Below are 26,153 nucleotides of genomic sequence, written 5' to 3' on the forward strand. Positions count from 1 at the left end.
AGTTGCAGGTTTTTGATGTCTTGCTACAAAAGATCTATTCCAACCATTAATCAAATATGTTTATAGAAATTGTTAAGAGGACAAGGAGATGGTAAGTTCGTATGGAGGGTGGAGACCAAACGTAGAATGAGGTGTGGTTACTGATTAGGGGGGTGGAGGGTCTAGCCTCCCTTCTGGCCAAGTATTGGGTAAAAGTCTTTACATACGCAATTATGCATTTAGATAGAATATAATGCTAACTTGCTTGGTAATTTCGTTATATCTTCCATTAAAAATAAAGGTCGCCATTTGTTGAGAGTTAAGCATTGACTAACTCAAATTTCATCACATATTCCATTTCATCTCTAATTCTCTATTTGTAGTTCTCTCTTAGTTGCTCTCTTGTCTCTTACCATCTTATCTTGTTATCTTTGAGACCTCGACTTGTTCTTCATATTCATTTCGATCTTTATTGTTGGTTTAATAAGACCACACCACAATTGTAATGACTTGGATAGAAGAGTGCTAGTCAATCAATGATAATTTATTCCCTTATCTCATTAGTTTCTTATCATTGGCAGATCGTTCGATCAAGTCTACGAGAATTAATATTGGTATAGACGTTTAATATTGTTGTAGATATTGTATCTTTGAATGTCATTATATGATTATATCAAGGCAAATGCGTCCATGTCTGTCAATTGTCCATTACATCTCGAAGTTATACAATTACTTTTGAAACGCATAGTAGTTAATCAACCTGACTAAAAATAAATAATTAAATTCAAATACCCCACTTTATAAATTAGCATTAATAACTCAACAAGAAAAGAAAAGAATGTATCAACTCTACTGACCAACAAATTCACAGAAAAAAAGAAAGAGAGGACAGTTATAGAGGAACATGGTAATATTAGTCCATTTTAATCCAAAGCTATTCATCTATATTAGAAAATTAGATAATACACCCGGGTGCATCATGCTCATGGTGCACCCGGGTAAACAAAAAAAGGCGGAAAGAACATATAGTTTTTGATAAAGAACATACCTATGTTTGACAAAGAACATACCTTTAATATTTTCTTTTGAGTGTGATCAGTGTGTCTTTGAGTAAAATTATATGTTCTTTATATTATAACTTATGTTTGACAAAGAACATACCTTTAATATTTTGGGTTTAATAATACAAAGTATGTTCTTTGAATTTGGCGTGTATGTTCTTTAAGGTCGTAGTGACTCCCAAATTCTATTTTTTATTATCATATGTCATATTTAAATTACTTTTATTATCGTATATTCTTTGAGTTTGATTAGTGTGTTATTTAGGTATTAACTATATGTACTTTACAATATAAATTATGTTCTTTTAACATATGGTATTTTGAAATTTGATATTGAAATCTTAAATTATTTTTAATTGAAAATAATATTAGAGTAAAAAAAAAAAACTAAATTATTATGGGAAGTTGAATTTTTTTTTGGAGAGATAGAAAACTATTTTTTGGGGAAATGATATCTTTGGTAAGGATTTTTTAAGAGGTGATCAACATTGGCATGACTCGCATCCCGACCCGATCCGGCCCGAAATAGGGTGGGTTTGGGCAAACCTAAAAATACATTTTTAGTTAAAACTCGAACCGGGTTCGAAAAAGCCCGAAAACCCGCTACTTTTCTACGAGTTTGGGCACAAGAAATTATGAAATGGTCCGGCCCTACTCGATTTTTTATCACCTCTAAATTTTTCCCGTTAATAATGTGTAATTTTTCAGAAAATTTTATCAAGTCTTTATCTCGTTATTTTTATTATATCTTTATGTTCTTTGGTAATGTATGTTTTTGTCAAATACAAACATGTTCTTTGTCAAATACATGTATGTTCTTTATGAAACACAGGATGTTCTTTCCGCCTTTTTTTTATTTATCCGGGTGTATGATGAGCACTGTACACCCGTGTGTATAAACCACGGATTATTCCTGCTTTGCTGAGAATGGACTTTTTCATTTTTTCCAAAAATAAAATAAAATTAAAAAAAAGGGATCAGACTGACGTGCAAATAATACGAATCAGCAAAGCTAATGCTTCAGATTAAATACGATGGTTTATCATCATTTCCCAACACATAATTTGAAGAAAAAAAAAAAAAAATGTATCATCTCCAATGATCGGAAACCTCATTTGATAATTAGAAGAACAGAACAGGGAGGAGATGTAAAATAAGAGAATTAATATGAGTCCATTAGCATTCAAAATTAGTCATCGCCAAAGGCCGACTAGCTTTGCCAAGATGGACTCAATCTAATCAATCATCACAAAAATCATTTTAGAAAATTACTGGTAATTTTAGCAGGAAAAAATTGAAAAGATTAAGCTGAGATTTATTACGGAAAAATAGGTTTTGATTTAGTAGGAGAGAGAAATGTGAAGGAAGAAGATGAAGATGGCGGAGACGAGTGATTGGGAAAGGGTTAAGGGGAGATGTTATATAGCTGCGTTTTTTGTTAGGGTTTCAGGGATGGATGAGAGCCATACGTACTCCGTACTGTTTTCTATTCGGGTTGACCCGGTTTTTTTTTTTTTTCTTTTTCTGGGAGGTAGTTTGGTGAAGTAGATTTATCGACTACAGTATGTATAGCCCAATTTGATCCGAAACCATACCTGAACATGGACATTTTTATTACGGAGTATGATGAAAGTCTAGTCCGACCCGACTTTTGATCATTTCACATGTAGAGAGACTCATGAATTATAATGGTGTATACAAAATTACCTTGAGCACTGTATATTCTATTAAAATACATTTAAAATTTTAATCAACTAAACTAGTTGTCTTGGGTGTAAATATTACTAACAATATGTGTTTATTATACTTCACACAATATACAGCAAGTACTACTCTGTACATACATAATCTCTTCTATAAGGGTAATATGATACTCCGTATGCCATGTAACTTTATGCCATGTAAGATAGATACGAAGTACGGAGTAGGTGTTAGACGAATACATTACTCCATATACTGTATTTGTATCAAAACACCCTCATCTTCCAGACTTTAACATAAAAGGAGTTGAAAATTTTCAAGCACAAAATAATTTAAATGTAGCTTATCTGAGTTTGTTTCGAAAGGGAGAAAGACATGGGCAAAACCACTGCCACACCAATTTTATTTCAAGACCGGAAGGAACTAGTACGAACAAGAGAAGTTATTTTAATTGCATTAGTGTTTCCCAATAGCATTATTGACACAATGATTTTTCACAAAACAGCTTACTTAAGTAGATACAACACATCAATGTTTTTGGTACAGCAATTGAGTACTCTCAGAACTTGAAACGTTATTGATGAATATGACTTCATTTACATCAAATGACAGGGCAGAACAATTTTGTACAAGGATTCTTCATTGTCCTCAATTCCTTGGTCTTGATAGCATGTGCTCAGACTTCTGGCAGTTAGAGAAAATGCAAACATGTTAATTTCGAGTAGATGTCAAACAACATATAAATGAAACTAATTCAAACAAACTGGAATAGAGATAATATGTTTGGAGTAAGGTAATAATATGCTCTGCATCAGGGAATGGCAACAAAAAAATTAGTGTAATACGACATAATCCCAGTGTGAAGATCTAAGAAGAGGTAACACCACTACGAAGAAGCATTTCTTTCAAGGACTGCATTATCACTCATTACCAAGTAAAAATACGGGCGTTAATGGTGACGATTGCTGAGGAATATCGACAAATCCAAAGTGATGCTCTAGTAAAGCACCATCTTAGACATCCTAAGATAGTGAGTTAGAGGCATCCATATGGATGATCCCACACCAAATTACAACCAAGAAATCCATTACCTTTTTCCCAATTAGCTTACTCTAATAGTATGAAACTAATGACAGTGGCCAAATTTGCAAGTTTATAACCATTTAAACCCCCTATTTGTACATAATTAGTCTTTCCATCTAAAAAAAAACTAAATTTAGTATCAGGCTACAACAAGAAAGGTATTTGAATGTTTCAAACTTTCAATGGACCTTTTTGTAATCGTAAACAAAGTGAATATGATAAATCCAACTGACCTGCTCAGTGTATGGCAAATACTTCCCATCAAAGGTAACCACAACCCTGTCCTTTCCATCAACGCCTTTGACCTTATCGACCGAGCAATAGAAATCTATGGCTGACATGCTAAACAAGCAAACAAAATTTAATATTTCCAATATGGAACACAAGCATGGAAAATAAGTACAGAGTAAATCAAAGACAAGCCAACAACAAATGACCAACTTATATCCTGAGCCATATTGAGAGCAAGAGTAATAATTTGTACATTGCAGACATAACATTAGGTTTGATAGATTAACATGTCTAGTGGATGGAGAATGTATAAGAGTTCAATTGATTGTATAATAATTAGTAAACATGAACTGCTGAATGAGTCTGTGTTAATCTAGAATAGCGACTATAAAAAAAAAAGTTTTGCAAGAAGGCCCAAAAGTTATAACGGTTATACCATTGGCTAGTTGAAAGACGATCTATATGATGATTAAAATTACAATAAGGGATCAATTATCTCGTATCCTAATTCCTAACCCTCTTATTTTGGAGGAGCTTAAATTAGTCAGTAATTGGGATTAAACATTCGATAGTCAGCATTTCTTTAATCCACATTTGCATAAGTCCAAAGGAAACAGAAAAAATAGAACCGTCAACTATACACGAACATTTCAAAATTCCACAATAAGGTAAGCTGAACAGAGCGAATATAGCAATCAAAGAGAAGAGAGATAGAGCACATATGCAGTATATGAACTAAGAGCAAGAGTAGAGTTAGATCCTTACATGCCATCACCAAATTCCTCGTTGATAATTTCTTTTATGCTCTCACCAAAATGCATGGTTGCTTCATGCAACCTGTAGACATGGCATTATTAAAAAGGAAAGAATACACGGAAATCAATGCCTTATTAAAGCGGAAACAAACTAAAAGGAAGGTTGAAACAAAGTTTTGCAACAAGATTTTTATATTTTATCAGGAATTTGGATCATATTAGTCTTAAAATAAACAAGTAGGAATTTTATAAATATTTGGAGGGGGAGGGGTGGCAGAGAAAAAGTCCATAGTGTAACTGGTTAATGCATTATAAAGCTCCCTCAAAAAAAAAAAAAAAAATGCATTATAAAGCAAGACCCAGCAAAGAATTATCAAGGATAATCATAGGAATTTCATCATCCCATTTCAAACCACAGGCGCATCAACGATATCAAGATCACCGGAGAAAGGAGATTCTAGCTAGTACATGGTTAAGCTCGCTTTGTTATGGCGGCAACATCCACAACGGCCACAGAAAATAATAAATAGACCAACAAGAATAACCAACTGAATAAAGAGCACATAAACATTCTGTTCCATAAACCAAAACAACTCCAAACACTAAAGTACCAGACCATGCTTAATACCAATTCTGCACAAACTACTCCATTCAATTGATTTTCTAGCCTAACTTTTCATCAGCCGAACCCAGGTGCATAGTAATTTTACAGCTGTTCTACTCCATCAGACTTAAACAAATAGAACTAAAAACTTCTATAAACCAATTCAAACTTTTTCAATCCATCATGAATACTTCATATTAGCCACATCATACTGGAGCACATACTCGCATGTCACCCTAATAACTTTCCATCTCACTCAAAAATTTCTCTAAAAATTTCTTCATTCTACAGAAAATTAAGCAAGCAAACAGCTATTTCACCAAATGCCACTAAAACTTTAATAATTCACCAAATGACATCAAGGTTTTCAAAATTCACCAAATGCCACCGAGTTTTAAAAAATTCACCGAGTGCCATTAATGACTGACGGCCGTTAACTCCGTTAGTCATTAAGGTTTAATCGTGACACATGTGGACACATGTTAGTAAGTTATTTGTTTTAAAAAAAGATAAATAAAAATAAAATAATTTATCTTGACCTCCCTGACCTCTTAACCTCCCTTTGGAACCCCTTGACCCCACCAAAACCGTCGACTCCACTTAATCCCCCTTTCCTCCTCCCGAGAAAACCACCCCAGCCACCGCAACCGTCTCACGCAATGCCCAGAACTTCGCCTGCCCGACTCCAGACGACGACCCACAGAACTCTGCCTGCCCGACGACCCCCACCCCAGCCCCAGCCCCAGCCTGACGCACCAACACGACGCATCACGGTAGCCACCGAAACCGACCATGGAAACCCAGAATAAAACCCGACCATGGAAACCCTTCACCCTCAAACGACCGAAATCAACCATGAAAATCCAGAATGGTCGATTTCTATGGCCGATTTCGTTATTTCAAGGGTGGAGGATAGGAGGGGTGGTTTTGCGCGGTGGTTGGAAAACGCTGGGTGTTTTTTCGTGAGGGGAAAAAGCAGAAGGCGCTAAGTCATTGGTTTTAGGGGTGGTGGTTGGACTGGTTTCGACGGTGAAGGTGGGGCAGGGAGTACCGACAGCTGGGGTTGGGCTGCCAGCAGCGGCAGTGTTGGTGGTGGGGCTGGGTTAGGGTTAGGATTTTTTTTTTTAAAAAAAAAATTAAATTTTTTTCTTTTTTTTTAAGATTTGTTTTAAATTGAACCAATCATATCATGACACGGGTCATGATTAAACCCTAATGCCTAACGGAGTTAACGGCCGTTAGTTATTAATGACACTCGGTAAATTTTTTAAAAACTCGTTGACATTTGGTGAATTTTGAAAACTTTGATGGCATTTGGTAAATTATTAAAGTGTTCAGTGGCATTTGGTGAAACAACCGTTTAAGTAAATTTATCTCCATTTATCTACTAGGCAAATCGATTTATTAATCCTTCGAAACCAATCAAAATTTTGCCAAATAAAATTACTTACATATCAGACAAAACCCCAAATTGGATCTCAGTAGTGGTAGACTGGTAGTATAGCAAACAATCAACACAATAACCCAGAAAAATTAATTAGAAAATCAAATAATTTAATGCAATTAGATTACATAGGTCAATTAATTAATCAATAATCCACAACATACATTATCACTTCATAATCAACAAATTAAACCATAACCCAGATGATAATACTAATAACCCAGAAAACCCAAACCCACTTTTCAATATCAAATACCTAATCACTTAATAATCAACAAATTAAACCATAACCCAGATGATAATACTAATAACCCAGAAAAACCAAACCCAAATTTCAATAACCACCAACATAATCACTTTATAATCAACAAATTAAAACATAACCCAGATGATAAAACTAAAAACCCAGAAAAATCAAAACCAAATTTCAAAATTTGATAACAATAGGAGAGAGAAAAAGACCTATAAATGGCGGGTTCTTGGGTCAAATCAGGATCATAGGATCTAAAAGGAGGTCTCATCATATGCTCAATATGATCATCAGTCAATCCGGGTAACGCAGCCCGGAGTTTAGGGGCAGTATCGGGCTTCAATTGGGCTTGGCGTCGAAGAAGCTGGGCTACATAAACGTTGGTAAGACCAGTTTCAGAAGCAATTTGGTTGAAAGATTTTCCAGATTTTTTCTTGGCTTCTTGAAGGTTCTCTACTACTGATAAGGTATATGCTGACGACGACATTGTTGTGCCAAGTAAGTGATTGGATGAGGTATACGAATTTGCGGGGAAGATGAATGATGATAACGATTAAATATGTAGTGTACTAGCGTGGTTGTATGTAATAAATTTTGCTACTCTTGCTTTTTAAATGTCAAGGAATAGTTAACAAAATTACTACGAAAGCTATGTTTGACCGATGTTTGGTTTGTAGTTTTGTACACTCGTGTTGCGACTGTTTACAAGCGACAATCCTATCTGTAATGCTAAGGTTAACATTTTAACATGATGTATTCATCATATAGAAAGATCGAGTAGTGTAAACTTAAATCACTTGTTCGTTTATAATAAAATGTGATGTACTTTATAGGTCGTGACTTGTGATGAAACGAGCATATAATTCACATTCAAATAAGTTATAAGCATATATATACAAGACATATTTAAAGCTAGTTTGCTAATAACCTAGTATATACTTGTAAATTAAGTATTTTTCGTATCATTTACCTAATAATTTCGAAATGAATATGTTCATTCATACTAAGTTTTATATTCATGGGTCATTCATAAATAAAAAAATAAATATAAAAAAGAAAGATATATTTTGTTAATCCATGTTGAAGTTGAGACTTGAGAGTTTAGGGAGGAAGGAAGAAGTAGAAAGCAAGTAGAGAAGAAGATGAGCAGCCATAATTGAGGAGCTAGTAGAGCTTTGAGAGCAAAAAGATAAAAGACTACATTTTATTATTAATTTTTTTTTTGACGAGTACATTTTATTAATTATATATACAGAGCTATTATGATAATAACAAACATCCTAAAATTGAGGAAACAAACATACATAAACTACTAAACCATTTTGACCATACCATGAACTCCAAAACAATAAGTGACATAAATAGAAATGAAGGTGCTCAAAGCCATGATCTACGTCATTAAAGACCATTCGAACCATAGTTTATGTCAATTAGTTTAATTTCACAACAATATTATTATATCTTATTCTTATTTTATTCCATTTGCTTATCTTTATTTCTTGTTCTTATACTAAATGTGTCATAGGCTTATAAAACGAGGGTAGGTGCCTCAGGGGAGGTGACACTGTGGCATAGTAATTGATAAATATAAATACATGTAAACACATTGAGAGTATAAAAACAAAAATCCTAACAATGATAATATACTATATAACCTCTAACAACCAAGGAGCTACTTCCGTTCAAAAACATTAAAAGATAGGAATCCCAAGATACTCGCAATCTCGTATCTTTAAGAAAACAAAACTAAGTATCCAAAGGCAATTATCAATTAGACAGTCAATCATTCAATTAATTAAAAGTCATCTTTTATCAATGGCTATTGAAGAAGCAGAATTTGATGATTACACAAAAGATGGAACTGTTGATCTCAAAGGCAACCCTGTTCGTAGATCCAAGCGTGGTGGTTGGAGAGCTTGCTACTTTTTTGTTGGTATGTTTTTGTATTCCTCTCTCTTATCTTGTTCTTATAGCTGACTCATCTATTTACTTTCTTCGTTTCATATTGTTCTTCCTACTTGAAATTTTTTTGTGAGACATAATTAGTCAAATTAATACAATCAATATGAAATGGAGAGATTAGTTCTTTTGAAAATTTCTCGCTTTCTCATGAGTGTTTGTTGTCATGCATAGCAATATAGCATAAAAGAAATAATAAAATCGAATGTATTTCGTTCATACCATTTATGGAATTGAATTATACAGAGTATACACTAATACGCAATTAAAAGCTTATTCGGTATTACTGTAAGAGTGTTTTATTAACGTGATTTTCATCTATGTGAATTGAACTCATCTGAACTTATTAAACTTGAAATGAATGAAAATAAGGTTTTTGATAAATAACAACAAAAAAAGTGAATGATTTACTATTTTTGGTTTTTGGGTTTTTGTTTTTCATTATTTATATTTTTAACAACACCGTTGCCTCATTTGGTCATTTGATGTCACAAGTTCATTTATTTATTTACGAGTTTATGACTAAAGCAACGACTACAGCTATATATTGATTGATATCTTTACCTAAAGGATAGGAATAAAGGATAGAATTAACAAATTACTAAAACTAAAGATAATTACCAAAGCTAATGAAATTAATGACATACATACAATGTATACAACTAGCATAACAATTGACATCCTTAGCTTTTACTACGCATCTTGTTGTGATTGATACTTTGAAAGTCAAGTTGTAAGACCACGGGTTCGAATCCTGCTAGGAAATTGTATGTTTGAAAATTTTTAATAGATGTTTCTATGAAGATTTCTATAGAAAAATTACATACATTTGATAATTTATGGGTGACTATGCACTGTATGCAGTGTATGAGGTGTTTGAAAGAATGGCATATTATGGAATATCATCAAATTTGGTGTTGTACATGACAAGAATTCTTCACCAAGGAACAGTGGAGTCAGCCAACCATGTCACCAATTGGGTAGGCACTATTTGGATGACTCCTATTATCGGTGCTTATATCGCTGATGCCTACCTTGGACGTTATCGAACTTTCCTCATTTCTTGTGCCATTTATCTCTCGGTAATATAACTCTCTAATCTCTTAACGCACTTGATAACATCTTTATTTATAATATAACCACACAAATACAGTCAAAGTTCAATCAAATTATCATATTAGACCGTCTACACATATCAAACTAAAGCATTCAAAATATTCGAAATCAATTTATCTCATTTCAGTTGAAAAGATCATAACATAAATTTTGTATTATATCATTTTTTTTTTTTTTTTTTTTTTTTGGTATAGGGAATGGCACTTCTAACATTAGCAGTATCACTTCCTGGGCTGAAACCACCCCCTTGCAATGAGGCCCAAATGTCCAATTGTAAGAAGGCCTCACCACTTCAACTAGCTGTTTTTTATGGTGCACTCTACATCCTAGCAGTTGGGACAGGTGGGACCAAGCCCAATATCTCAACAATTGGGGCAGACCAATTTGATGATTTTGAGCCCAAAGAGAAGGCCCAAAAACTCTCATTCTTCAATTGGTGGGAGTTTAGTATTTTCTTTGGAACCTTGTTTGCTAACACAATCCTAGTCTATATCCAAGACAATGTGGGCTGGACTCTCGGATACGCGCTACCGACTATTGGGCTTGCCATATCCATTTTAATATTTTTATCTGGAAGTCCCTTTTATAGGCATAGATTGCCTACTGGAAGTCCCTTCACAAAGATGGCTAAGGTTATTGTGGCTGCCATTAGGAACCGGAACACGTCGTTCCCTAGTGATCTTAAGCAGTTGTACGAGCTTGACTTGGATGAATACACCAAAAATGGGATGTACAGAGTGGGATCGACTTCATCTTTAAGGTTAGTGATATAAATAATGACTTGAAACTCAATCTCAATTTTTAGTAAGCATGTCAGTATAAAGTACTGTTTTTGTAGCATTAAGGTGTTATATATTATGACAATTATATTCGACGTACCATATTTGTGTGATGGACTATTATGTAGATAAGATATTGGCTATGATTGCAAAATTTTACTATGCATAACTATACATATTTTGCGTAAAGATTTTGTTCTAAGACACTATGATAATAGAATCATCTATTATCTATAATACATGGCTTTTTGTAGGTTCCTAGACAAAGCCGCGGTAGTCACTGGTTCAAAGGATCCTTGGAAGCTATGCACGGTTACACAAGTGGAAGAAACGAAGCAAATGATAAGAATGCTTCCAATCTTGATTACTACCTTCATCCCAAGCACGATGTTAGCTCAAGGACAAACCCTTTTCGTCAAGCAAGGTACTACATTGGATAGGAGAATAGGCAAGTTCCACATCCCACCAGCATGCCTAACCGGCTTTACAACATTCTCAATGCTCGTTTGTGTCGTTCTGTATGACAAATTCTTCGTAAAATTCATGAGAAAACTAACCAAAAATCCAAGAGGGATTACATTGCTTCAAAGAATGGGACTTGGCCTAGTCCTTCACACAATCATCATGATAATTTCATCATTAGTAGAGAGGAGAAGACTTAGTTTTGCAAGGGAACATGGTATGGTTGAAAGTGGTGCACAACTTCCTTTAACAATTTTTATTTTACTCCCTCAATTCGTTCTCTTAGGGGTTGCTGATGCAGTCCTAGAAGTGGCAAAACTCGAGTTCTTCTATGATCAAGCTCCTGAGGGAATGAAGAGTCTTGGTACATCTTATTCAACTACAACTATAGGTATTGGAAATTATATTAGTAGTTTCCTCTTATCTACTGTTGCGCGCTTTACAGCCAAGCATGGACACCAAGGCTGGATTTTGAACAACCTTAATGCCTCTCATCTTGATTATTACTATGGGTTCTTTGTGATACTTAATGTGGTAAATTTCATCATTTTCTTGCTCATAGCTAGGTCTTATGTTTATAGGGCTGAAATTTCCGATTCAATGGAAGTGCTTAGAGATGAATTGCATCAATGACGGTTTATTTCATGAAAATTATTGAAACACCGGATTTGGAAATGTAAATTGCCTCCACATAAATTGAAATTGACATCATAGAATATTTTTATTACGTCATAAAAAATAACTGATGTACAAGTGGACGAGATTTGATTTCATATTTTTAATACGTGCTAAGAATTAAACAAACTAAGCTAGTTGTTGACATCGATGATATTTTACTTGGTTTTGTACCCAACTCCACTCGACATTGTGTTTGTGTCCTTGTGAACTGAATTGTTGACTAAAAGAAGAAAAGCATGCTTTGGGCAATTTGATTTAAGCCTAACTGATTCCCTAAGCCAAATACACGTGAAATATCTAATACACATTACACAGTAATTTGTAGTTTTCGGAAGTTCGGAAAGCTTTAGAAGTAAGGAAAATATGAAATTAATCAACAGTCTTTAATTATGTAGTTGATATACAAGCCAAATATATTATATTTAATACACATTATTGTACCAAGTCTTAACACGTCCTTGATAGACCTGCCGAATGGGTCGTTCTAGTCGGGTCAATTTCGGGTCAGCAAATATTCAGGTCGGGTCAATTCGGTTTTGGGTCAAATTCTGGTTATCACTTCGAGTCAGGTCGGGTGAGTTAGGGTCGAGTCAGTTTGGGTCAGGTCAGTTTTTAGGACCAATTTCGGGTCATTTCGGGTCGAGTCAAATTCGGGTCGGGTCAGTTCGGATCGGGTCAAGTTTGGGTCGGGTCACCAAAATAAATTCACTTTAAATAATAGTTGGAAAAATAAAGTAAAATCGTTAAGAAAATAAAAAAAATCGTGAGTACCTATTACTTAGGAAAGAAAGAAGCTCTAAATAAGTAATTCACCATTTCACCCTATTCACTTCAGGAATCGGGTCACTTCGGCTCGGGTCAATTTGGGTCGAGTCACTTCGTGTCGGGTTGATTCGGGTCAATCTATTTAGGTTTAATCGGGTTGGGTCACTTTGGGTTTCGGGCCACTTCGGGTCAGGTCAAGTTCGGGTTTCGGGTTAATTTCGGGTCGGGTTCAGGTTAGTTCGGATTCGGGTCATTTTTGAGTCACGGGTCGGATTAGGATTTCCAGGTCTATCATTTGATAATATAGTATCTTATACAAATACTTGCTCCGTTTTAGTTAAAAATAGTTTTGACCATGATAAAGTATACGTTGAGAATCAAGGTCGACCTACTAGTTGGAGGACCTCCTTTTTCCTTTCACGTTTGTGAGAGGGGTTCAATTTTCACTCCAATTAAGCAAGTGAGATCTCTAATTTGCCCCCTCTTACAAGGGAATTCTCTTTATACTCCTTCTACGTTATATGACTAGGGAGTATATTTTCCAGAGATAGTCATGTATGTAAAGTTAATGTTTTGCAATTATTTATTTATTTATTTTTTAAGAAGAAGGGGGCTTATTTGAGGGGGGAGATAAGAAAAATCCCTCAAATGAGTCTCATGAGGTTTGATCCCTAAACCTCAAGGATACGAGGTAGGAGCAATACAACTACTTCATTACCTTAACCTCAGTTAACGACTTAACGTTTTGCAAGTGTGTTGGCCTATAAAAAGGTGGGTCAGGGATGTTAATTCCATATACAGTGTGGATATACTCGTATTTTAGGCAGACATACGTAGTACATTAAAATGCTGCAAAGAGCCAAAAACAGTACAAATAGCAAGAGATAAACTCCTGCAACCATGGAATGAGCGAGCTTCCTAGAAAAAAATTTACACGAAATTACTAACATTATACATCTACACAAAAAGCTTATATAAGCTCTATTAAGCTAGTTTAGCCACTACTTAATAGTGTCAATAATGGCGGCAGCGATGGCGGTGGAAGAAGCCGGTGGTGATGATTACACAAAGGATGGAACAGTTGATCTTAGAGGAAACCCTGTTCGTAGATCCAAACGTGGGGGTTGGATAGCTTGTTTTTTTGTTGTTGGTACGTAGTTTTATCTTTATTGTTTGTTAATTTTTTTTAACAATAAATAAATCTTGAAATGTGTAGGATTATTTCTTGGTAAATACAGTACGAAGTAACGAAGTATATAATTTTGTAGTCTTTATTTATCTAATTCTCATGGTTTTGTCTTGAACCTTGGAACATAATTAAAAAAATTGGTGTATTTCATATTTTTTGGGTATTGATAGCAAACTGTAGTCTAGACAATTCGTACTATCTAAATAAAAAATATTTCATTGAATCTATGTATTATATGAGAGAAATAGCTAAAAATTATTTGGTTCAAAAGTCACCCTAATCAAACGATTAATGATATCTTTAGTTATTTTAGTTATTTAACTTCGAGTCTTAATATAATTTAGTTATTATGATATTCTATTAACTCAAATAGCTCATATGAAGCATATAATTTGATATAATAGTTGCTAACATGGTGTAACGGGTTAAATTTATGGTTTAATTCATCAAACGATCGACCTCTCTATTATCAGATTTTTTTCTCTCTTTATCTTTTCAGCCAATAATTTTATAGACTTGTAAAAAAAATATATATATATATATATATATAGACAGATACAAAGTATGCAACTTCTTGTGGTTAAAACCAATAAATTTTCCTGTGCTATATATTGATGGATGGCCTGAATATTAAGTAGCTAGCTTTAGTCCATTGATTAAGTTCTTGCTATCATTCAAGCTCAACATTTACGTGCCATATTGTATGTGTATGTGCGACTTGAGAGCTTAATGATGGTTGACTACTTCAACTTAACATGCATGTATGTAGCCATGTTACATGTAGGTCAGTCTCTGCTAATTCAGTCCCTACACATTTACACAATGGTGACAATATTCTTGTGAAGAATTATGGCATGGTCGGTAGCCCAATATTAACGGTATTACTTGTATAAAATTTTATATGATGATACATAATATATGTTGTTCTATGTTATAAAAAAAAAAAAAAAGAAAGAAAAAAAAGGGTTATTCTCGTAGGTCAAAATATCACCTCACTAAAGCATAATGGGTGATGTTAAATAGTCACCTTCTTAAAGTCGTCCTCAATTAATGTAATCGGAATTTAAATTATATGAAGATATTATTCTATTGAGTGCATAATAATCTAGAATACTATGATTCTAAATATACCATATATACGATCAAATGTGTTCTAGTTGAATATATAAGAGAATCTAAGGTGTTTTACGTTAAAAACGATTATATATTTATGTAATTATTCTTGTCTGATTGATGCCATTTAAGTTCTCCAAAACTTGTTGATCAAGTTTATATAATCTTCCACACCGTCCACCAACTTGTTTTTTTATGGACCTTATGCTTTATCTTCTTGTGCTTTTAACAAGCTGCAATAAGTCAAGCTCAAATTAAGTTGGTCCACACTCCACTACCACAATAACTTTGGAATGTAGTTAGAACGTAGAAGCACTTAATTACTTGTAACCATTGACCAATTGGCAAGTTATATAGTGGTGGATGTGATAGGGTCTATTTTGACTGACAAGTACGTAACATAAGAAAAATGATATTACGATTCTTAATTAAGGTTGCTTTTATTTTTTTATTTTACACGGTAACGTAAATTGAACCCCAGCTGAAGGCTCCTATTCACAGGAAATCTAGGAGTAGGTGGTGGGATTTGTTGCTGATGAGGATCGAACCTCGCACCTTAAGGATGCGAGACGACCTCTTGTGCCACTACATCAAGAGGCCTCCCTCAATTAAGGTTGCTTATAAGAAGTTAAATGTGAAAATATTAAGTTAAATTAAAGACAAATGGTATTGATCAAAGCGTGATTTTGTCATTCAGTCCTAAATCCATTACATCGTACACCTCTTAGTTTAAGAGAGAATTCGATTGAGATAATATAGTAACGTAATTAGAGATGGCAACGGATCGGACCCTATTGGATCCGGATCCAGACACTACTAGAAAACAGGCAAATATCGACGGAAAAATTCCGTCGGAAACACCCTGTTGTCGGAAAACATTTTGTAGGAAAAACAGCCTTTTCCGACGGAATTTCCGTCGAAAACACTTTCCCGACGGAATTCAGTCTATCGGCGGAGATTTTCCCGGCCCGGAAAAGTCAGTCGGAAAAATTCCGACGGATCGTATTCCGCCGGAAATTTTCGATGGAAATTCCGTCAGAAAATGCTTTAAAAAAAAAAGAAAAAAGAACGCCTTCCACCACCCCCCACCACCAGCCCACACCCCAGCTACCAGCCCACACCAGCCCCCCTAACCCGTACTACCAGCCCACACCACCCACTACCCAACCACCAAAACCTCCACCAGAACCCCTACCCACCTAACCCTAACCCATCCAAATCCAGATCTACCACCCAAACGAACCCAGATGTACAACCCTAACCTTAACAAATTTAGCCGAACCACAGCAAACCACCCCAACACCCACCTAAAACCATCACCGCCGCCGAAACAAACAGTCACAACCCAAAAATTAACAAATAAAAATAAAGGAAAAAAATCATCAGTCCCGACCCAACCCCCAAAAACCCGATCTCCAACAGCCACCACAACCATAAACTACGTATATTCAAAAAATTCTAATAAAACAACAAAAAAATAAAATAAGAGACACGTACCTTAATTCGACCACACAAAACCTTGAAATTGGGTTTACGAGGCCAAATTTGACCATAAAAGCTCTAAATCTAGAGTTTTCATAGTCGAATTTGACCTGAAAACCTTTGTTTTCATCATGAGGAGAGAGAAAGGGCGAAAAAAGGCGGAAATTGGTGTTGTTGATGTCGGTGTTGGTGGCGTTGTTGTTGCGACGATGGTTAGTGTTGGCGGTGGTGGTGAGAGATATAAGGTAAAGGGAAAAAGAGAAGAGGAGAAAGAGGAGGGAGGAGCAGAGAAGAAGATCGAGAGGAGAGAGAAAGGGGAAAGAGAATGGAGGAGAAGAGAAAAAGACCGAGAAAGGGAAAGAAGAAGGAGAAATAGGGTGGAGAAGAGATAGAAACAGGGTGGAGAAGAGAGAGAAAAGGCGGAGAAGAGGAGAGAGAAAGAGAAAGAAGTAGGAGAAGGAGAGAGATAGAGAAAATGAAATAAGGGGAAGGGGGTTGTCGGTTTAGGTAAGAGGGTAGGGTTTTGTTTTTTTTTCTTTTATTAATTTCCGATGGAAAATCCGTCGGAGTTTTTCGACGGAATTTTTTTCCGTCGGAAATTTAAATCTCCGACGGAAAAATTTAAATCTCCGATAGATTTATATTCTATCGGAAATTTCCGACGGATATATATTCTGTTGGAAATTTCCAGTGGATTCTTTGATTTCATTGGAAATTTCTGACTGAACAAAAATCCCTCGGAAATTTCGATTTTTCCGACGAAAAAACGTGTCTGTGGGAACATGTCCGTCGGAAATCGGCCTATTTCTAGTAGTGAGATCCAGATCCGGATCCGCGGATCCAAAATTTTAGGATCCAAATTCAGATCCATCGGATCTAGATCCAGATCCATACGTATTTTTTTTGTTTTAAAAATTTATTACTTTAAAAGTTTTGTTTGTGCAAAAGGAGATAAAATATATATTTATAAGTTCAATTTATATACTACATCTACATGATTCAACCATTATTTTTTGTTAATTTGACGGAAAATTAAATCATTGTTCTGAAAATTGATTAAAGTTTAGTTCATAAAATAATAACAAACAAAGTATGTAATAATAGAGAAAATTATAGGTTTATATTTATATAAAACTAGTCAACTTAATTAGTATATAAATCTTAAATAATACCATAATAAATATATAAAAAATTAAAAAAGAATCCACGGGTCGGATCCGAACCGGATCTGGATCTCAAAAATAGGATCCAGATCCAGATTTGGTCCATCAAAATGGATCCGGATCCGAATCCAGATCCATCGGGTCCAAAAATTGGGAGATCCAGATCCTGTAAAACAGATCTGGATCCAAGATCCATTGCCATCTCTAACATAAGTAATAATGATTGAGTAGCTAGGTAGAAGAAATCGCTAACAATTGTTGACTTTTGACTTTGGTTAATGGTGATTTGGCAGCGTACGAGGTGTTTGAAAGAATGGCATTCTATGGTATATCATCAAATTTGGTGTTGTACATGACTAGAAAACTCCATCAAGGAACTGTGCAATCAGCCAACAATGTTACCAACTGGGTTGGTACCATTTGGATGACTCCCATTTTAGGTGCTTATGTCGCCGATGCTCACCTTGGACGTTATTGGACTTTCTTTATTTCTGGTGCCATCTATCTCTCGGTAAAGTAATCTAACCATTTTCAATAACTAGATTTTAATGCTCAGTTGTTACGTGACTAACATATATAATATTACTCGTTGTTTTTCTCCTTTGTTTAGGGTATGTCGGTCCTAACACTAGCGGTCTCACTCCCTGGACTAAAACCACCCCCATGCAACGAAGCCCAAATGTCCGACTGTAAGAAGGTGTCGCCACTCCAACTAGGTGTGTTCTACGGTGCACTCTACACTCTAGCGGTCGGGACTGGTGGTACAAAGCCTAACATCTCCACCATCGGGGCGGACCAATTCGACGATTTTGAGCCCAAGGAGAAAGCCCATAAAATATCATTCTTCAATTGGTGGATGTTTAGCATTTTCTTTGGAACCTTGTTTGCCAACACAATCCTAGTCTACATCCAAGATAATGTGGGTTGGGCTTTGGGATATGGACTACCTTCTATTGGGCTTGCAATATCATTCTCAATCTTTTTAGCTGGAACTCCATTTTATAGGCATAAGTTACCTACTGGTAGTCCTGTTACAAGGATGGCAAAGGTTATTGTGGCTGCCATTAGAAATCGAAGAGCGCCTTTTACTAAGCAATTGTATGAACTTGACTTGGATGAGTATGCAAAGCATGGGAAGTTCAAGATCGAGTTAACTTCTTCCTTGAGGTTAGTGAACAATCTAAACTCGCCTTAAATTATCTTGTTTGCATAGCTATGACATGTAACCTTAGTTGACATAAGGAATACATGTATGTAACAGCCCACATTATAGGAAATATGATGAATAAAACTTTTATATATGTGTGTGTATTAACATGGTTTTATTCATAGTTGCAAAATCACCATTTAAAGTCATCTTTCTTCTAATACATACTTAACTTTGTGTAGGTTCCTTAACAAAGCCGCGGTGTTCACTGGTTCAAAAGATCCTTGGAAGCTATGCACGGTCACACAAGTGGAGGAGACGAAGCAAATGCTAAGAATGATTCCAATCTTGATCATTACCTTAGTCCCAAGTACTATGGTAGCTCAAGTACACACCCTTTTCATCAAGCAAGGGACTACCCTCGATAGGAGCATAGGCAAGTTTCACACCCCCCCTGCAAGCCTAACTGGGTTTATGACGATCTCAATGCTCATCTTTATTGTCTTTTATGAAAAAATCTTTGTGAAATTGATGAGAAAAATTACCCAAAATCCAAGAGGGATCTCATTGCTTCAAAGAATGGGACTAGGATTAATCGTTCACATAATAATCATGACAATATCATCTTTGGAAGAGAGGAAGAGACTAAGTGTTGCAAGGGAACATGGGTTAGTCGAGAGTGGTGCTCAACTTCCATTGTCAATTTTTATTTTGCTTCCTCAATTCATGCTCATGGGGGTCGCCGATGCAATCCTTGAGGTGGCCAAGCTTGAGTTCTTCTATGATCAAGCTCCTGAGGGAATGAAGAGCCTTGGAACTGCATATTCAACTACAACTCTTGGTATAGGAAATTATCTAAGCAGCTTTCTTTTATCAACAGTTTCGCGCCTCACAGCACAACATGGACACCAAGGATGGATTTTGAACAACCTAAATGCCTCTCATCTTGATTATTACTATGAATTATTCGTGATACTTAATGTGGTGAATTTCTTCCTTTTCTTGGTTATAGCCAGATGCTATGTTTACAAGGCTGAAATTTCCAATTCCATGGAAGTGCTTAAAGATTAATACAGTACTTCAATAATTAGCTTAAAATTGTAAATGAAGGCATTTGTTTGGTGTTAGGATCGTATTATATTTACTACAAGTACCCTTAAATAATTATGATACTCTACATTAAATGAGTATATATAGTGGTCAAACTTTTTTGATATATTGTTGAGTATAATGCATAGTTCAATTAATGAAATATAGTTGATATATAATTGCAAGGAAAAGGGAAATAGAAACAAGTCAATTATTTTTTCATATCGATCATCCATACTATTATATATAGAGATAATTCAACATATTAGCAAGGAAATAAAGATTGAACGAAGATGTGAATCATTGCATATGTTTTCAAGGTTTTATCAATCCTAACTTATTGCTTAAGATTATTGAATATGCTTAATGTTCGATAATAAGATTGAGCTTCTCACCCTTGATATAAGAGAATCGCGAAAAATATAAAATTATCTATAGGAGGGTTAATGCTCTGAAATTTGATATACAATAATTGATATAAACTTTTGTACAATTGAATTTCCTTCACAATAATCTGGTGCAAAATGAAACTATATCTTTTTATTTCAGCAAAATTGTTTAAAAGAACAACAATCTTTATTCTATCAATGTTCACGTAAACACCACCCGACTTTACAAACTCTCCATCTCATCATCAAGCCTACAAACATTATTGTTGTTGTTATCATCTCCTCTTAGGCAACTGGAATGTTATTTTCAAAAAATGATTTGCTGATCTATCATTTCTATGACATAATACTCTCAGTATTGTATTGGGATCTGATCTATTCCACCTTCCTGTTGTTGGTGGCATTGGTAGTTTCTTTCCTGTCGCGTTCATTCCCATACCGCTCCTCTCACAAGCCACGGTGCTGAAATCTTCCACTAGTTGCTCTGTGGACTGTCCCATAAGATCAACCACTCCTTGCACCCCCTCGGCTTCTTTGTCCACTTCATTCTCGGCTATTAGTCCTACACCACTAGTGCAAAACACCCTTTTCAAGCTCTCGAAATCCTCTCCAATCATCTCATAGTCCGACCTACAAAATGTTCTAGTACACCCTCCTGCAAGCAACACCATTAAGTATGCTTCAAATGATGCCTTCATCACCTCTTTTACTGCTAGTGGTTGAGCATGATCAATCAAAATCGCGCCTAATAAAGTTAGGTTCTGCTTAAGGATCCTCAAAGCAGGCCTAATCCTTGAATTAGACACACTAAAAACATAAAGGCTCTCATAGAAAATGGAGTTTGAGTCTAAGAAGATTAGTCTGTAGGCTGAAATCTCAGCAACATGTTGTATAGCGCCTTGCATTGAGGTGCGAGCAAGATCAAAGTATGTAGCAGAGTTTCCCAAGTTTCTCTGACTATTAGGGTAACGCTTTTGTGTATTAGGGTTGACTCGCGGGGAGAGGGCAAGTGTCTTGTCAAGAGAGTTGAGGTGAGATAAAAGGTAATGTAAGGTGTTGAGGCGGATGTAGAGGCGTTGGGTGCCACGACTAGTCGATGGGCGTGCATGATGACCTTCGATGGCAGCCATGTAATGGTGGAGATCTTGCATACCAACACTACAACCTGCTCTTTTCCAAAGTTTGACAAATTTTGAATCTCGATTGCATCTAGTTAGAGGAGGGAGTGTTGGGATATAACTTTGTTTTGTTCCTTTATTGATATTGTCATAACAAAACAAAACAAAAAAAAACAAAAACATGTCAAGTGTTGACAAAATGTTATTACAACAAAGAATGAATTTCATGTTTGTTGAATGAACTAATTAACAAAAGGCTCTTACCACAACTAGCAACAAAGCTTGTATAATCTCGGATTACACGTTCGAGACCTTCGGCAAGATCTTGGACTAGATCATCAGAAAGACCAACTGGAATCTCAAAGAAATCGTCAATAGTTTCTTTAGCTATTTTCATAAGCTCAATAGCTGATTGTGCAAATGGCTCTGCTTTAGACTTTGGATTCCATGTCTAAGAAAAAAAAAAAAAAAAATTGATTTAGTAACACTAATCTATACTTCGTATTACATAAGGTTTGAGATTAAATCTATTTTTTTTTTTTTTTTTTTTTTTTGTTTTTGTTAAGGAATTGAGTTTACTAATTTTTGAATATGAACTAAAGGGTATAATTTTGGCCGAAAAAACTACTTGTATATATCTTTGAATTTGTACTTGAACTTACTTCAGTTTCCTTGGCTCTTTGAAGAATATCTCTCCCTTTACGTCGTCTCTCCTCGATCCACTTTCGCAAAAGCCTTATAATGACAGAGTCGACTTCATAAGGGACCATCTCTCTAACAATGGACTTCCCTCCATCTTTACAATCAACAGTGTCTTCAACCACCATTTGCACTAAAACTTTCTCAAGTCTTCCAGCTTTATGAAGCACATTTATTGCCTCTATTGTGAGCATCGATACCCCAGCTAGATATTGTTGCAATATAGCGCCGTAACAATTTTGTAATGTCACTGATGCTATTGCTGCAGACACTGGGTGCCACCTTTTTAGAGTGCTGCTGTAAGTTTCCTTCTCCTTTGCAGCCAATTCCTCTGTCTTTTGTGCCAAAGATACGAGTGCTTCGCTAACTTCCTTTTCTCCCTCTAATTGCATACTGGCTATATTCATGCCTTCTGCTATCTGAAGCATGTTATAGTATGTATGTTAAGCTATCTAGCATAAAAGTTTATTTGTAACAAAAGTTAGGACTGTAAGACTCTGTTCACTTAACCTTATTTTTGCTGAACTGAAATTAATTTACTGAAATGAAATTAATTTTACTAAACTAATATTGTACATTAGCAATCATACACTATCTAAAATCTCTTTACCTTTGAGAATGAATTCCGTACTGAGGAACGAATATAGTAATCAACTCGATTACCAGAGGACTCATGTGTTTCCTTCCCCTCTCCTTGTTCTTGCCTAGCAGCAATGGTAGTGGATACATCTTCATCCAATATCTTCCTTGCCTGCAAGACCAAAGGGAGTAGATTCTCCATAATTACATGAGCATTACTCTTACAGATTCCCTCATGATAATTAAGTAGTTTCTTTTCTGACCATCCAATAATCGAGTTCATTACAGAAGCCAATGTTTTCACATAAGCTTCCTCTCTATCTCCCGGCTTCTTAGCATCATTAGCCACCTCAACCAACATAGTCAATGTCGCGCATAAAAGATCAGGTTCGGTCTGCCCTGTTACGACATATTGTTGGAAAAGCACCCAAGTGAAGCATAAATTGTGGACAGGCCTAGTAATCCCAAAGGTAGTCCATGTCTTTTTCATCAACTCCATTAACTCATCGACTTCATCTAAAACACCAGTCTCGTCTTTGATGTCAAATATCGAATAGAGTAATGCAATGTAAAGGTGTAGATTGAGTGGGTGTCCATCTGCCCAATGACATACATCAGTAGGATTGCCATTCGCCCCACGCCATGCCAAGGACAACACACAGTTGCATAATTGCTTCATTGTCTCCGAATTTTTACTTGTGTCAATAGGCTTATCTTCATTGAGTCGTATGATCTCTCTTAATTTCGTAGCACAAGAGTTACGCTGCTCAAGTGGGATCGATGGATGGAGAATTAACCCTATTTCGAGAATCTTTAACTGTCTTTTTTGCCAAAAATGGTACTCAGTATGATCTCGAAATTCTGATGGTTTTAAGTGGCGTAGTAGCTCAAGTGGAAGGATTATTGTCTCTGCTCGTCTGCCCATCTGTTACAAATTAAATTCAACCAAAATTTTTAACATAAGTTTTATTTTGAGGTAATATTATTTTCTTTAGTTTACTATATAATCCTTTGTATACTAGGGATATTATCAAAAATACTAGCTTAATTAATTGACAAACATGTTATTATTTGAAAGTATATTATGGGTCAAACATGATGTACGTCTCCTTATCAATACATATTGTCGAGATCTAAATCTTTACATATAAACACACTTAATAAAAGTTTCTGACTTTGCCACTGATATGATGAATATAATCTACTTATAAACGAGAGATAATTGTAAAAACAAAGAAAATAGGGTAGCAACGTATTATGTTGGTGAATAAGGGTCGATGTAAAGAAGTAAAGAACATAGATAATATAGTACATACTTGGCCAACAAGAGTTCTCATAAGCGTCTTACGAAGCCTATTATCACCTTGCTCAGTGACCCTCATTTGTAACCTCATGATCTCCGCGGATGTTAGAGGTTTTCGAGACGTTCTACTAGGCACGGTGAATGAAATCCCGGGGATACTAGCACTATGTGAATGCACAACATGTCCATAAGCATGAGGTGAAGATGGACCGGCACCCGAGTTAGACCCTGTGGCACCAACGGCTCCGCCTAGGGATGATCTCCTAGAAGGCATTCGCTTAAGAGTCCGCAATCCCAACGCCCTCTTTATCTTACTATTTGTCACCATCCCCACCCCATTGCCGCGCGTTGACCCTGGTGAACTTGGAGACCCAGGACCATTATTATTAACATGACCATTATTATCTCCATAATAATGATCGTTGTTGTTGTTGTTATTGTTATTGTTATTGTTATTGTTATGTGAATAGAATGCCAAGGCAGTTCTTCCCCCAAACCCGGGGGAAGACCTGCACGAGGTGAAAAACACCTCATAGGCAGTCTCACGAATGTCATCCTTATCGACCCCATTGAGCTTTCCAAACGGCCATGTAAGGTCGACCTCTAGGTCTTGGGTGGAGCATGATGATCCTTGGCGTTGGTGAGAGGGTAGATTTGGTTGGGAGTCGCGGCGACTTTGGTAACCCATCAATGATGTATGATAAAAAATATAGTGTACGGCTCAATGGGGGTCTAGTTGGGGTGGGGTGGGACAAGATCGACTTGAGGGGTGGTAGATGGACTCGAACAACACGAATCGACGTCAGTTATCCGGCGTGACAAAAGGGGAGGAAGAGATAGAGTATTTCCCTTATAAAAAGTGTGCAAGAAAAAATATGGGTGGGCTAGCTGTATTGTGGGATATGACAACAATTTTGAGCATTGACAAAGAAAGCCATTATTATGGGAAGAGAGATTAACATACAAGTGTTTGATGGTTAATTTTGACATAATAAAACAACGTTGAATTTTTGAGGAAAATGAGGAAAGTAAAGGTGTTAATTATGATGTTGACATACATAGCAACTTCATTAAGAAAACCAAGTGTTTGTTCTCCTTGAATGTAGGATGCAATGATAACAAGATTCATGCATCATTTTTATTATATATGAATATTAATCGTAACTATATTGCAAAATTACAACTGTCATTATTTTTTGGGTAATGATATATGTAGAGCCCTTAGGGCTATATATAAGCATTAAATATGCTTTTAAAAATGAAATTAAGTTTGGAATTCATGACAAAATCACGCACCAATCGATGTAATTAATGTTACTTTATTCTAAATATTTCCTTTTTTAGCTTCTTATACATAGCCTGATAGCCCTAAGGGCTATATTTATCATTTTCCTTATTTTTTTTACCAAAAGTGGAAAAGGTATAAATATATTTTTAGGGGAGTTAAGTATAAGATTGAGGTCTATCTTTTTAAGTTTTTCACCTTTTGGGACCTCACTTTTTTTTTTTTCACAGTTTGGAACCTCATGCATAATTTCCGGCCAATATTTATTGGATTGAGTTAAAAGATAGTACCTTGAGTTAAAAACTTAATCCCCTAAAAGTAGCCAAAAAAAGATAGTCCCCTACTAATTCAATCACAAACCCAGGTTAGTTATATCTTTTTATGCCATCAATGTTCTATTTTATTTTTCTTTCCTTTTTTTTTTGTCGATAATTATAGATTTACACCATGAATGTACAGTTGTATTAATCCAACACATTTCCGATTACAATGTTTGATGATTATAATTAACGCTGACAGGAAAAAAAAAATCGGGTTAGTGTAAAGGGTTTTCAACCTATTTAATTAATGAGTCAACATGGTACGACACGTATAATTAAATTTAACCTGCTTAATTAAATAGGTCGGGTTAGTGTAGAGATTTCCAACACGAAATTAACACGACTTAATCCGTCTAAGAAAAATCTCTATGCTAGCTTTATGGAATTATTGATTAATATATTGCATGTGA

The 26,153-nt window shown here is 35.5% G+C and overlaps 4 protein-coding genes across 4 annotated transcripts; 2 read left to right on the top strand and 2 right to left on the bottom strand.

Moving 5' to 3' along the window:
* Positions 1–3,097: 3,097 nt before the first annotated feature.
* LOC110717411 (cyanate hydratase-like) lies at positions 3,098–7,731 on the bottom strand. Its single transcript, XM_021896097.1, has 4 exons — positions 7,321–7,731; positions 4,821–4,892; positions 4,058–4,166; positions 3,098–3,425 (listed from the first exon to the last, which is right to left on the bottom strand). The coding sequence occupies exons 1-4, from the start codon at positions 7,593–7,595 to the stop codon at positions 3,390–3,392; spliced, it is 492 nt and encodes a 163-aa protein (XP_021751789.1). The 5' UTR covers positions 7,596–7,731; the 3' UTR covers positions 3,098–3,389.
* A 362-nt stretch (positions 7,732–8,093) lies between these two features.
* On the top strand, positions 8,094–12,219 carry LOC110717647 (protein NRT1/ PTR FAMILY 5.2-like). The gene is made up of 4 exons (XM_021896400.1): positions 8,094–9,041; positions 9,932–10,149; positions 10,378–10,943; positions 11,217–12,219. The coding sequence occupies exons 1-4, from the start codon at positions 8,924–8,926 to the stop codon at positions 12,055–12,057; spliced, it is 1,743 nt and encodes a 580-aa protein (XP_021752092.1). The 5' UTR covers positions 8,094–8,923; the 3' UTR covers positions 12,058–12,219.
* A 1,252-nt stretch (positions 12,220–13,471) lies between these two features.
* Positions 13,472–20,088, top strand: LOC110717445 (protein NRT1/ PTR FAMILY 5.2-like). The gene is made up of 4 exons (XM_021896144.1): positions 13,472–14,017; positions 18,108–18,325; positions 18,425–18,981; positions 19,204–20,088. The coding sequence occupies exons 1-4, from the start codon at positions 13,888–13,890 to the stop codon at positions 20,030–20,032; spliced, it is 1,734 nt and encodes a 577-aa protein (XP_021751836.1). The 5' UTR covers positions 13,472–13,887; the 3' UTR covers positions 20,033–20,088.
* Positions 20,089–20,549: 461 nt separating this feature from the next.
* On the bottom strand, positions 20,550–25,186 carry LOC110717444. Its single transcript, XM_021896142.1, has 5 exons — positions 24,152–25,186; positions 22,867–23,760; positions 22,220–22,675; positions 21,822–22,008; positions 20,550–21,691 (listed from the first exon to the last, which is right to left on the bottom strand). The coding sequence occupies exons 1-5, from the start codon at positions 24,824–24,826 to the stop codon at positions 20,715–20,717; spliced, it is 3,189 nt and encodes a 1,062-aa protein (XP_021751834.1). The 5' UTR covers positions 24,827–25,186; the 3' UTR covers positions 20,550–20,714.
* Positions 25,187–26,153: the final 967 nt, after the last annotated feature.

The sequence above is a fragment of the Chenopodium quinoa genome, unplaced genomic scaffold, assembly GCF_001683475.1.
Source record: "Chenopodium quinoa cultivar QQ74 unplaced genomic scaffold, ASM168347v1, whole genome shotgun sequence".
NCBI classification, from domain to species: Eukaryota; Viridiplantae; Streptophyta; class Magnoliopsida; order Caryophyllales; family Amaranthaceae; genus Chenopodium; species Chenopodium quinoa.